At 45.7% G+C, this 14,447-nt stretch overlaps 1 protein-coding gene across 1 annotated transcript in view; it reads left to right on the forward strand.

Annotated features, from left to right (window-relative positions):
• The window catches only part of CCDC9B (coiled-coil domain containing 9B), a 41,965-nt gene that overhangs the window by 7,974 nt on the left and 19,544 nt on the right, over positions 1-14,447 (forward strand). Inside the window, exons 2-5 of the mRNA XM_069949540.1 lie at positions 7,721-7,763; positions 9,745-9,855; positions 11,177-11,281; positions 13,970-14,083. Coding sequence (XP_069805641.1) covers positions 7,721-7,763; positions 9,745-9,855; positions 11,177-11,281; positions 13,970-14,083 — 373 coding nt within the window. The remainder of the gene's footprint in view (positions 1-7,720; positions 7,764-9,744; positions 9,856-11,176; positions 11,282-13,969; positions 14,084-14,447) is intronic.

Here is a 14,447-nt window from a genome sequence, read left to right on the forward strand (position 1 = left end):
GTATATTTAATTGCAAAATGATGGATTCGTTAGAAATAAATTATTGATCAACGAAAGTGTCTTGATTACAAATAAAATGTCTTTGATTAATTTAATATATTAACTATTAGAGGCATCGGCATTCGGCATCATTGCCGGCTATTTTTGAAGTACTCCGTACGGACCGCCTGTCAATCCACGGCCGCATGTCCAGCCGCAAACAATGGTCTTGTTCATTTTTTACGGGTCCGTTTACGATAGGGCCGTAGATTCAGAGATAGTGTGCACTGTGCAGCCGTATATCCTATACTTTCCAGCGTACGCATGAACCACCAAAAATACCGCCGCACAATTACAGCCGCACATACAGCCGCACTCTTACAACGTGTGAACCGAGCCTAACACTGTATACTACTGTATGCTACCAATAGCACCAGTATATAAAGAGCAAATATCCCCACACATACCGCCATACTGTTACTGACCAAATCCTGTATACTGAGAGTGATATTACCATAATACCAGTATACAAGGGGGAAATATTATCACCATACATATTACTGCCATACTGTTACTGACCAAATCCTGTATACCAATATTACCAATAATACCAGTATACAAGGGGGAATTATTATCATCATACATATTACTGCCATACTGTTACTGACCAAATCCTGTATACCAATAATACCAGAATACAAGGGGGAAATATTACACCACACCACAACCATCACTACCATATTGTTACTGACCAAATCCAGTATACTGAGACCAATAAAACACAGTACCGGATTACAAGTGACAAATACCACCACATACTGACTAATACCACCATCTACTGACTAATACCACCATATACTGACTAACAACGCCACATACTGACTAATACCACCATCTACTGACTAATACCACCATATACTGACTAACAACGCCACATACTGACTAAAACCACCACATACTGACTAATACCATCGCTGCTACTGAATAATCCTCCGTACATAGATCACTATCACCTCATCCAGTCATATAGAGGTGGACGCAGCTCTACACAGGCTCTATACACCATATACATTACAGTGCAGTTATATCAGGTGACTCACAGGGGACGTCTTCTCTAATCAGAGTTCTTCCCTCTTCTTCTTGTTCTTCTCCATCTGTCCTGGGCCATTATGAGAACTTCTCCGAGCCACGAATCCACAGAATCTGCCAGACAAACAATATTAGGCTCCTCACTCTGTCACCATCCTCATCTCTATACTAACTGCACATCTGAATTGGCCCCTTTACACCCTCATTTGGTGGGTAGCCCCGACTCTATGTATGTGTGTGTATGTATATATATATATATATATATATATATATATAAAATATATATCCCTTATAGTATATGGTCCCCTCTGTGTAGACACTTTATAGATGGTCCTTTGTTCAGTCCTCCATATAGATGGCCCCCAGTGTTGTCCATGTCCCATATAGGTAGACCCCCTTATGTTGTCCATCCCCATATATATAGCCCCTCCATGTTGTCCTTCTTCAATATAGATAGCCCCCTCAAGTTGTCTATTCCCCCCATATAGCCTCCTCATGTTGTCCATCCCCCTATAGCCCCCTCATGTTGTCCATCCCCCTATAGCCCCCTCATGTTGTCAATCCCCCTATACAGCCCCTTATGTTGTCCATCCCCCTATAGCCCCCTTATGTTGTCCATCCCCCTATAGCCCCCTTATGTTGTCCATTCCCCCCCCCATATAGCCCTCTTATGTTGTCCATCCCCCCCCCCCATATAGCCCTCTTATGTTTTCCACCCCCTATAGCCCCCCTTATGTTGTCCACCCCCCTATAGCCCCCAGTGCTGTCCATCCCCCATGTAGCCCCCCTCATGCTGTCCATAACCCCCTAGCCCCCCTCATGCTGTCCATCCCCCCTGTAGCCCCCCTCATGCTGTCCATCCCCCCGTAGCCCCCCTCATGCTGTCCACCCCCCTATAGCCCCCTCATGCTGTCTATCCCCCCGTAGCCCCCCTCATGCTGTCCATCCCCCCGTAGCCCCCCTCATGCTGTCCATCCCCCCGTAGTCCCCCTCATGCTGTCCATCCCCCCGTAGCCCCCCTCATGCTGTCCATCCCCCCGTAGCCCCCCTCATGCTGTCTATAACCCCTGTAGCCCCCTCATGCTGTCCATAACCCCGTAGCCCCCCTCATGCTGTCCATCCCCCCGTAGCCCCCCTCATGCTGTCCATAACCCCTGTAGCACCCTCATGCTGTCCATAACCCCGTAGTGCCCCTTATGCTGGCCATCCCCCCTATAGCCCCCCTCATGCTGGCCATTCCCCCTATAGCCCCCCTTATATTGTCCATCCCCCTATAGCCCCCAGTGATGTCCATCCCCCTATAGCCCCCAGTGATGTCCATCCCCCCCTATAGCCCCCAGTGATGTCCATCCCCCCCTATAGCCCCCAGTGATGTCCATCCCCCCTATAGCCCCCAGTGATGTCCATCCCCTCCTATAGCCCCCAGTGATGTCCATCCCCCCTCCATAGCCCCCAGTGATGTCCATCCCCCCCTATAGCCCCCAGTGATGTCCACCCCCCCTATAGCCCCCAGTGATGTCCATCCCCCCCCTATAGCCCCCAGTGATGTCCATCCCCCCCCCCTATAGCCCCCAGTGATGTCCATCCCCCCCTATAGCCCCCAGTGATGTCCATCCCCCCCCCTATAGCCCCCAGTGATGTCCATCCCCCCCCTATAGCCCCCAGTGATGTCCATCCCCCCCCTATAGCCCCCAGTGATGTCCATCCCCCCCCCTATAGCCCCCAGTGATGTCCCCCTATGATAAAAAAAACAAAACCCAACTCACCTGTCACCACGCTCCGACGTCGGTCGCGGGCCTCTTCTTCTCTCTTCCCCGACAGATGCGCAGCTCCTGGTCCCCCGCAGCTCCGTCACCACTGAGCTCTGTGCGCGCCGCAGTGGCTGGGACTTCCGGTATGCGCTGCGTGTACCGGAAGTCCCAGCTGCCGCATCGCACACAGAGCTCAGTGGTGACGGAGCTGCCCGGGACCAGGAGCTGCGCATCTGTCAGGGGTGGCGGAGGTACGCTTCCGATTGACAGCGCAAGAAGCCTTAGGCTTCCCGCGCTGTCAATCACTCTTGGGACCGCAAGCAGCTTCTTGCTTGCGGTCCCAAGGGTGATTGACAGCGCGGGAAGCCTATGGCTTCTTGCGCTGTCAATCGGAAGACTGCCACATTTAACTGGAAGCGATCGCTTCCAGTTAAAAGGGTGAGGGGCGGCAGTCGGCGGCTGAGTGGGCCCCCCAGGAGCAAGGGGGGCCCCGCTGGGCTTACTGGGTGGAGACCACATTGATGTGGTCTCCAGCCCTGAGTCCTTTGACTGGGGGGCGGGGCCTACTCCTGCTCGGGGCCCACCGGGGAAATCCCCGGTCCCCCGGTGGCCCAGTCCGACACTGCTTATAGTACACTTATACTGCTTTATACTTATAGTACACTTATACTTTATGCTTATAGTACACTTATACTTTATACTCATAGTACACTTATACTTTATACTCATAGTACACTTATACTTATAGTACACTTATACTGCTTTATACTCATAGTACACTTATACTTTATACTCATAGTACACTTATACTTATAGTACACTTATACTGCTTTATACTCATAGTACACTTATACTTTATACTCATAGTACACTTATACTTTATACTCATAGTACACTTATACTTTATACTCATAGTACACTTATACTTTATACTCATAGTACACTTATACTTTATACTTATAGTACACTTATACTGCTTTATACTTATAGTACACTTATACTTTATGCTTATAGTATATTTATACTTTATACTTATTACTTAAACTTTATACTTATAGTATAGAATTAAATTATTGAACAACGAAAGGGACTTTATTACAAAGAAAATGTGTTTTATTAATTTAATATATTAACTATTCGAGGCATCGGCATTTGGCATCATTGCCGGCTATTTTTGAAGTACTCCGTACGGACCGCCTGTCAATCCACGGCCGCATGTCCAGCCGCAAACAATGGTCTTGTTCATTTTTTTACGGGTCCGTTTACGATCGGGCCGTAGATTCATACATAGTGTGCACTGTGCAGCCGTATATCCTATACTTTCCAGCGTACGCATGAACCACCAAAAATACCGCCGCACAATTACAGCCGCAAATACAGCCGCACAGTTACATAGTCTGAACCTGGCCTAAGGCAGCATTCAACTTTTCTAGATGTATGGAGGTAAAGGAGAACTCTTAGCAAAAAAATCTTTTTTTTTTTTTCAAATCAACTGGTTTCAAAAAAGTTATTTGGATTTGTAATTTACTTCTATTTAAAAATCTCAAGTCTTCCAGTACTTATCAGCTGCTGTGTGCCCTGCAGGAAGTGGTGTATTCTCTCCAGTCTGACACAGTGCTCTCTGCTGCCACCTCTGTCCATGACAGGAACTGTTCAGAGCAGGAGAGGTTTTCTTTTCAATGTTTATTTATTGAAGTTTTTTAGTTTTTACAACAATACTTTAGGGAATACAGAGAGAAAAGAGGGGGGGAGGGGTCGGGACCCCATTAGAGATTCAGTTCAAAACTGTACATACTATAATACATAATGTAGATATAAGTTACAGAATCATAACAGTCATAACAGTCTTTTCTAGATATAAAATATAGAGAGGGTCTTAGGTGAGAGGGAGGGGGGGGGGGGGGGTGAGGTTACTAAAAAAGGCAATAAAATGCCAATGACACACAGAAAAAAAAATGTGGTAGAATACAGGTGCATGAAGCTTTGTGCCCAAACCATTGACTTAAAGGGATATTGTCTTCACCTAAACTTTTGTTAGATGATAAAGAATGCAAAAGCAGTCAATTTTACTAATACTTTGAATTAGCAAATTTAGTTCCTTTTACTTTTTGGCCCCTCTCTCCCTATAGTTGACAGATAGTAGACTAGGTTCCCGACCATCGCTTTAAATGGTGGCCAGGCTGTGATGTCGGGTGGTCTGGAGCTTGGGAGCAGTAAGTATCCCCCCCCTCTTGTATGTCTCCCTCTGAGGTCCTATAGCTCCATTGTTTGTGGATTGTCCCTGAAAGCACGTGTAATCTCAATGGGAGACACAGCGATGCAGAGCTGATTCAGTTTAGCACCGCTGCGTTCCATCCTTGCTCCCCCACCAATCCAGGAAGTGAGAGCAGGATGTTGCGGTGCCAGGCTTAATGGCACTGGAGAGAAAACCCCCTTAAAGGAGAAGTCCGGCAAAAATTTTTATTACAGTATTGTGTTGCCCCCCTAAAGTTATATAAATCATCATCACTTATTACGGGAAATGTTATCCAGGAAGTGACATCACCGTGTTATCCAGGAAGTGACATAACCCTGTTATCCAGGAAGTGACATCACCATGTTATCCAGGAAGTGACATCACCATGTTATCCAGGAAGTGACATCACCATGTTATCCAGGAAGTGACATTACCATGTTATCCAGGAAGTGACATCACCATGTTTATCCAGGAAGTGACATCACCATGTTATCCAGGAAGTGACATCACCATGTTATCCAGGAAGTGACATCACCATGTTATCCAGGAAGTGACATCACCATGTTATCCAGGAAGTGACATCACCATGTTATCCAGAAAGAGACATCACCATGTTATCCACGAATTTACATCACCATGTTATCCAGAAAGTGACATCACCATGTTATCCAGGAAGTGACATCACCATGTTATCCAGGAAGTGACATCACCATGTTATCCAGGAAGTGACATTACCATGTTATCCAGGAAGTGACATCACCATGTTATCCAGAAAGTGACATCACCATGTTATCCAGGAAGTGACATCACCGTGTTATCCAGGAAGTGACATCACCGTGTTATCCAGGAAGTGACATCACCATGTTATCCAGGAAGTGACATCACCATGTTATCCAGGAAGTGACATCACCATGTTATCCAGGAAGTGACATTACCATGTTATCCAGGAAGTGACATCACCATGTTTATCCAGGAAGTGACATCACCATGTTATCCAGGAAGTGACATCACCATGTTATCCAGGAAGTGACATCACCATGTTATCCAGAAAGAGACATCACCGTGTTATCCACGAATTTACATCACCATGTTATCCAGAAAGTGACATCACCATGTTATCCAGGAAGTGACATCACCATGTTATCCAGGAAGTGACATCACCATGTTATCCAGGAAGTGACATTACCATGTTATCCAGGAAGTGACATCACCATGTTATCCAGAAAGTGACATCACCGTGTTATCCAGGAAGTGACATCACCGTGTTATCCAGGAAGTGACATCACCGTGTTATCCAGGAAGTGACATCACCATGTTATCCAGGAAGTGACATCACCATGTTATCCAGGAAGTTACATCACCATGTTATCCAGGAAGTGACATTACCATGTTATCCAGGAAGTGACATCACCATGTTTATCCAGGAAGTGACATCACCATGTTATCCAGGAAGTGACATCACCATGTTATCCAGGAAGTGACATCACCATGTTATCCAGGAAGTGAAGCTTTGATGCAGTAGTAAGTGCAGGTAAAAAAGCACTTTATTTCCCATAATAAGTGTATATTGGTGATTTGTATAACTTTTGGGGGGCAATATAATACTTTAATAAAATTTTGCCGGACTTCTCCTTTAAATGCCTTGTATCGTGTTTATTATTATTTTTTAGAACTTTAAACTTTTTAGACTGTATTGTGCCTCTCTCTACAAGAAGGTGGGGCCTATCAAGGTAAGGGGTATGAGAACTAACATAGATTAGACAGGGCCAAACATATCAATCAGCCTGAGCCACTAAGATAAATCATCTGTGTTTTTTGTTCCAACTCAGTTTTTATTAAGCTGAAAATGCGCCTCAAAAAAATTATATTTTTGATCTATTTTTTTGAGTTGTATACTTTACCAAAAAGGACCAAAATACTGTGTGTGTGTGTGTGTGTGTGTGTGAACAAAGCCTTAGGCTGTCTAGTCTAATTTTACACTTAATGATTTAAAAGTCTGCAGTTGTGGATATTGCTGGGACATTTCTACATCAACCCTGTGGATTCATTGCGGATTTTGACTCCATGTTTGACTTGCAATCCACAAAGGAATCCGCAGCAACCAAAATTGACAGTGAACAAATTGTGCTGAATTTGTGATCTTGTATTAGGTGGATGCCATATTGTGTCTGTGCAGCAGTCACTGACAGGAGCAGAGGTGTCACACAGGTGTCACAGAGGTCAGAGAAGTCAAGTAATAAAACAAGAGGCTGCACTGACAGGAGCAGAGGAGACAAGAACTCTGTGTTAACCCCTTCCTCTCAATTTTGTATTTGTTTTAACAAGGGTTAAAAAAAAATAATTTAACTCTTTAATATATAGATTGGCTTGAGTAGTTATAGCTCTGACCAGTACAGGATTAGTATTACACCTCCTGGACCTTCGCCTTCAGGCCTGCACAGGTATATAAGTCTACAGGGGCGGCACATGGTTCTCGCTGAGCTTCACCTCTTGTGGCAGCTTATCCCACCATGAACAAAAGGAGATACTGTATATGTGTATTTATTACAGACAGCATAGCTGTAAGACCATAGATTCCCCCAGGCCAAGCCAAGTTTTTGCATCGCAGTCTATGAATCGTTAGCTATATACCTGATGAAAATTCTGTATGTTGATTTCTTCATAGTGTGGAATCTGAATATCTCCCAATGGAGGATGAAGAGCAAGAAGTAAGTGACAAACCCAACAACATTTCATGATGTCCTTCTCTTATTAAAGTCTGACTCCACCTTAGAGCCACATGAGGCATTAGACGTTACATAAGAATATTCTCTATTCCAGTATCTGCTATCTGATAGCACCAGGCCGTAGCTGCAGGGAGTAAGCTTGTCCATTCCTATTACTGTAGTCAGAGATCCGTACAACCTCTATAAATCACTGCACATGGGAGCGAAAAGGCTGCAGAAATCTGGAGCTTCTCCGCAATGGATTTCCTAATAATAAATCACTGCATATAAAAACAGACAAAAAGAGGTAATAGATGAATATGTGGAAATATGTAGAATTGCCATTAACCAAAAAGGAACTGATCATATACATTCCTCACACCTTTGGGCCATGTTCACACACTTAATGTTTGCAATCAATAACGGCCGTTGTTGTCCCATGTGCCGGGGTGGCTATGCGGTGTTGTGACTGCTGCATGGGTGTAGGGTCACTGTCTTGGGCATTTGTCACAGTGGCCAGGAGTAGTGTTAGAAACCACCACCGGCAAATGAGCACTGCTCTTGAGGTTGAGAAAAGCCCAAGTGCAACCTGGTGTGTAGGTGCAATAAAGAATAGACCAGAGTCCTCAGAACCTCCAATACCACACAGTGAAGCAAGCGGCCAGAGCCGTTTACTTCATTGTGTGAACAGAAAGTGTTTCCTACGGCCGCAATTCATTGAATTGCGGCTGCAGAAAACTGACATGTCAGTTATTTGCGGCTACGTAAGGGGTCCCAACCAGAGCGCATACGATGTGTATATGCTCCGGCCGGGATCCAATAGAAAGTAAGGCTATGTTCCACACTACATTAAGTACAGCTGTTGTTGCCATTGGCAACAACGGCCGTACTTTTACGTAGTGTGAACATAGCCTAATAGTGTACTCTGCCGGAATAGTTTAGTTAAGAATAGAAGTAACAGAAGAAGAAGATACTTGTACTCATGCATAGATACTTTGGATCTGACCACCTTTTGCCCTATAGCATCGGGTTACCCGTCCTGCTAGGGTAGTACGAGATCCCAGATCACTGCACCTGAGTTGAGACTTTCTAAGACTTCCCAGAATATCCGTGCGTTACAGTAGAATATTTAGGTTTGCATGCTGCCTTGCCCTATTGGGATCAGTACCTAGCCTCAGGTATACTGCCCTGTGTGTTGCTAAAAGTATCCCTGGCGTGGACAAGGTTCTCCTCAGAGGATGTCACTCCCTCCTTAGGTTTCTAGCACTGCAGGCTAGCGGTAGCTAACAGCAGGAAACAAGTAGCTTGCTTGAGTGTCTTGAGAGTTGAGAGTCCCTCCTCACCTCTACTGACAAAAGACCCTCCCATCAACAACTAGTTCCTTTTTATAGGGGTACCTTAGCTAGCCTCTGATTGGTGGGGCTGTGTGTGCAAGAGAGGATAGACTAGATAGGAGGAAAAGTGAGGGAAAGAAGTCTGCACCTGTGATAGGAAGAGACAAAGCAGGTGACACAAAAACAGTAAACCAGCATAAGCATAATACAGTATACATACAAGAAATACAACAGTGACACCTAGTGGGGAAAATACACAATACAGACTCCTTCATCCCTTTCTGTGAGAACCTGAGGGAATTTGCCCAAGGCAGTCAGACAGTTAATGTTCTCCTGCCATTCCCAAGGGGTTTAAATAGACAATACACCGGAATTATGCACCAACAAGATTTACATGCAATGAAAAAAGAAATTTTGAAGAATTTTTAAAGATTTTTATGCTTTTAAAGTGTACCTGTCCTGAGAGGAGCTGCCAGATAAACAGTGATTTCCATGATACCGGCCAAAGTCGAGAGTCGAGAACATACGAGTTCATTGCCATGTAGACCCAAACTTCTGCCGGTATCAGGAATTCACCGCTGCTCCCACCGCGACTGTCATCACAGGAACACTTTATATGGTACACCTTTGCTTATATTTTTTCTAAACAGGTTTCACCGTGTGATGGAGAAGTCAGAGAAAAGGAGCAGAAAGACGCCGACCTGGACAAAAAGATCAAAGCCTTGAAGAAGAAGAATGAAGCCCTTATGCAAAGACATCGGGTAAGTATGAAGAGGGAGATTTACTGTGATCGCGCCCCTGGCGTATGCCAGGGAGAAGGCACAGATTCGCCCCTTCTTCCTGGCGTATGCCTTCCTACGCTGTGTCTGCTCAGATGGCGTCATGTACCATGTTTATGTGACACAGCAGCCAATTACTATCCACAGTGGTCATGGGATCTACGAGCGAGCTGAGACTGCTAAGTGATTTGCTGCAATGCTGCAAAGTCCCAATACTTGTTTCCCAGATGCTTTTCATATAACAATGTCATTTGGCTTTCAAATCAACTGGTGTCAGAAAGTCTTACAGTACTTATTAGCTGTTTTGTGTCCTGCAGGAAGTGGTGTATTCTTTCTAATCGGACACAGTGCTCTCTGCTGCCACCTCTGTCTATGTCAGGAACTGACCAGAGCAGCATCAAATCCTCATAGAAAACCTGTACTGCTCTGGACAGTTCCTGACATGGACAGAGGTGGCAGAAAAGAGTACTGTGTCAGATTGGAAAGAATACACCACTTCCTGTAGGACATAGAGCTGATAAGTACTGGAAGGCTTAAGATTTTAAATAGAAGCAATTCAAAAATCTGCATAACTTGATACCAGTCTCATGGTGGATGTCTTTCAGTCTCTTGTCTTTTGGCTTGTCTCATGGTGGCAGTACTCGGGCTTGCAACATTGCCAGGAGCTGTCAGCAGCAGCGCCTATGGTGGCCCACCTAACACTATTAATGAAAGAGGCCAAATAAGAACATAAAGGAACAGGGAGAGGTCAGAAACACACAATAAAAGGGAGACAACTAGACCCCTCCTCCCCTTGCATGTATATAGCAGTATATACTGTATGGATGTGCAGATACAGAGCAGCCATACAGTATATACTGCTATATGTACATTACAATATCATGTCTTGTATAAACAGGGCTGGTGTCAGCATCGGGCTTCCCCAGGCAAGTGCCAGGGCCAAAGTGCCTCCAGGGTGTTTGTGTACGTTAGTGGTGTCTCAAGTGTGTGGATGATAGGTGCATAGTGGATGGATAAGGGTCTGTTACCCGAGGGCCCGTAAAAAAACTGTAGCTGACCCTGTGTATTAATGTACTGTATGCAGATAAGCAGCACAGCAGGAGGAGGGAACCTTGGCTGTCCAGCTTTTGCAAAACTGCTACTCCCATCATGCTCGGACAGCCAAAGCTTTAGCTTTGGCTGTCCCGGCATGATGGGAGTTGTAGTTTTGCAACAGCTGGTGAGCCAAGTTCCCTCCACCTGCTGTATGCATGCCCAATCTAGCTTTATTACTGGAATATTATAAGGGATTTCCTTGTTGCAGGAAATAGAAGAGGATCGACTACGTGCGGAGAAGGATGGCATGGCAGTCACATCTCACAGGCCTAAGCAAGACAGCCTCACCATTACCATCACAAAATCTCCTCATGTAAGGGCCTTTGCTTTTGTATCGATCAATGATAAATACTTAACATCCATCTGTGGTGTTCGACCAGTGACGTGCTATGATGTTACTGGTGACGCCACTTCTGTGGTGGTTGGTTGGTTTTGTTGCACAGCTCAGCCAGAGATGTAAGTATCGTGGTGCCAGTGATAAAAGAGTTTGTTGAGGGAGTCCCAACCCAATGTAGCACTGTACTCAGCCGGAACTTTTGAGAATACTTTAGAATGAGAAGTTTACATGTACCCGTGTATAGACTAATGTCTGACCTCCTTGTGCCCACAGTGTCGAGTGACCCGTCCTAATAGGGTGGTACAAGCCACAGTCGTGGTTATCTGGGTGAAGCTAATTTTCCAGGGGTGTTCCAGTTACAGTGGACTGTGAGATAGGATACGTAGACCTTCCTTGGTAGCTTTGCCTATCCAGGCTAGTTCCTGTGTTTCTTAGGATATTGCACTGCACCTTTTAGACTGGTTCACGGTGTGGGCTAGGATGTTCCTAGGCTCTTCTCCCGTTTTAGTGTTTAGCACTGCATAGTAGATATAGTAGAAGTAGTAGTAAAATAACTAGTTGTCTGCATCTGAACACTTTGGTGTCTTAGACTTGACTACTTTTGGTCCCGGACAAGGGTCCTGGCATAAGCCAGGCCCTGGCTTGGCTACAGCAGGGATGTTTGCTCTTTGAGTCCTTCTCCCACGAGAATCTGGATAAGGCTCCTCCTACATTTTCTCCACCAAGTTACAACTTCCTACAGGGGCTATGTTATCTACCCTGTGAGTAGTGAGGATGAGTGTGTGCAAAAGAGAAAAGGATAGAGATAGGTCAGAAGTAGGGAGTACCTCCTATAGGTTTCTAAGAGCACATGGTAAACAATAAAACATTAACCCATTAAGACCTTCAGCTGTGTATACATAGAAATACAAAATACTGACATCTAGTAGTGAAACTGTAACATAGCTCTTCATCACCACTTAACCGCATAAGAGAAGTGAAAAGAACACCAGTGGTGGGACACCACACATCATTTACCAGAGTTGGTATAGCCGCACATTTACCATAGCTCGGCCACATTGATAACCTTGTATCTTTGCCCCATTGACTTACAACTTAAAGTGACACTGTCACCACAGTTTTCATTTTTTCATAATTTTCAAGGTTTAATTTACTAATATTGCTGTGTCCATAGCTAATTTCAGACAAATTATCAAGTTGATTGTTCAAGAGAAAAATGAACTTTTATCACCTTGTTATTGCGCCACCTGGGCGGGGCTAGTCCACGAAGCGCCACATCGCCCCGCCCACTCCACCGCAATTGACCCCGCCCCCTTTGCTACGTCATTTCTTCAGGCCGCTCTGCTGCAGCGACCTCCGTCTTTTTTGGCCCTCCCAGCCTGTGCAGGGACGTCGGGACGTGCGTGTTCACATCACCCAGAGCGTCATGCGCGTGCGTCCCCTTCATTTACCGCACAGGCTCACTGGGTAAGTGATCTTCTCCTGCACCAACCAGCCTGGCTGTGCTTGCGTTCGCATAGCCCGCGGCTGTCAGGTGCAGGCATGGTGGGGCTGTGTGCAGTCCATCTGTGCCCTGTTGTCCCCCGGACCTCTCGCTGCTGGCTGTGCCGGCGTCTGCACAGCCAGCAGCGATCTGATGCGGTAGAGGCGCAGTGCGGCCGTCCTGCTTGCACTGTGCCGGTGGTGGCCAGTGTGTGACAGAGAAGAAAGCTGCGGGCGGCCAACAATTTTACTAGCTGTTTGGACTGCGCCTGTGCACTACTGCATCAGATTGCTGCTGGCGGTGCGGACGTCAGCACAGCCAGCAGCGAGAGGTCCGGGGGACAACAGGGCACAGATGGACTGCACACAGCCCCACCATGCCTGCACCTGACAGCCGCGGGCTATGCGAACGCAAGCACAGCCAGGCTGGTTGGTGCAGGAGAAGATCACGCTCTGGGTGATGTGAACGCGCACTTCCCAACGTCCCTGCACAGGCTGGGAGGGCCAAAAAAGACGGAGGCCGCTGCAGCAGAGCGGCCTGAAGAAATGACGTAGCAAAGGGGGCGTAGTAAACGGCGGTGGAGTGGGCGGAGCGATGTGGCGCTTCGTGGACTAGCCCCGCCCTGGTGGCGCAATAACAAGGTGATAAAAGTTCATTTTTCTCTTGAACAAGCAACTTGATCATTTGTCTGAAGTAAGCTATGAACACAGCAATATCAGTAAATTAAACCTTAAAAATTATGAAAAAATGAAAACTGTGGTGACAGTGTCACTTTAAGGTCTGCTACATTCTCACAGAGCAACTATCAGGCCAGATAGATTGTAAAGGTGCCTGGAAGAGTGGAAAGCAGGAGGTGTACAGTACATAGTTAAAGGGACTATATCATCATGACCCCCCTTTATTAGCCAGACTCATCCCCCGTCTTTGCTTTTCCACCACTGACTGGGTCCTTGTTGATCACCACATTTTGACAGACAGTGGCCATTTAGGCAAGCATAGGATTTCATGTCTGCCATACCGAGCCAGTCTCTTTTCTGGCCTGTATTGGGAGGTCCCAAGCATCAGAACCCTTCTGTGACAACCCTATGCCCTAATAATATGTTATATCTGTTCATATATTGGTTCTTATATTAGTCTGTATATAGTAATTGTTGTAACCCTGCATTCATCATGTGTTACAGGATAAAAGAATCGTAAAGAAGGGTCGGAGGAGCTCCGACAGCACCGAGCACAGGTTTACTGTACTCATGGGGAATGAGATGCAGCTGTCTGTTTCTATGGACAGTAAAGTACAGGTAGGTTTCCCTTCAATACAATATTCTGCTTCATTTTCTATGATCTTGTATGAACTACATTTGTCAATTGATTTTTTCTATATGAGCCAGAAAGAATCAGGAAATATAGGGCAAATCCATCTATCTATAGATCGAGAGCCCCCTCCTACCTGTTTGCGGCTGCTAGAGGTGGTTGGTAAGTCAAAAAGAGCTGGAGAAGGCAAGTTATGCAATTCTGAGTAACTCCCATTAACTTTAATGGGAGTTGTGCAAATGGAGTAGCTTATGTAGCTTCAGAAGTTACATGAACAGTGTAGCTCACAGGGCTATGCCTTTTCTGCAACTCCTATTAAAGTCAAAGGGAGATACTCAGATTGCTTATATA

Source organism: Dendropsophus ebraccatus, chromosome 13, assembly GCF_027789765.1.
Source record: "Dendropsophus ebraccatus isolate aDenEbr1 chromosome 13, aDenEbr1.pat, whole genome shotgun sequence".
Classification (NCBI taxonomy): Eukaryota; Metazoa; Chordata; class Amphibia; order Anura; family Hylidae; genus Dendropsophus; species Dendropsophus ebraccatus.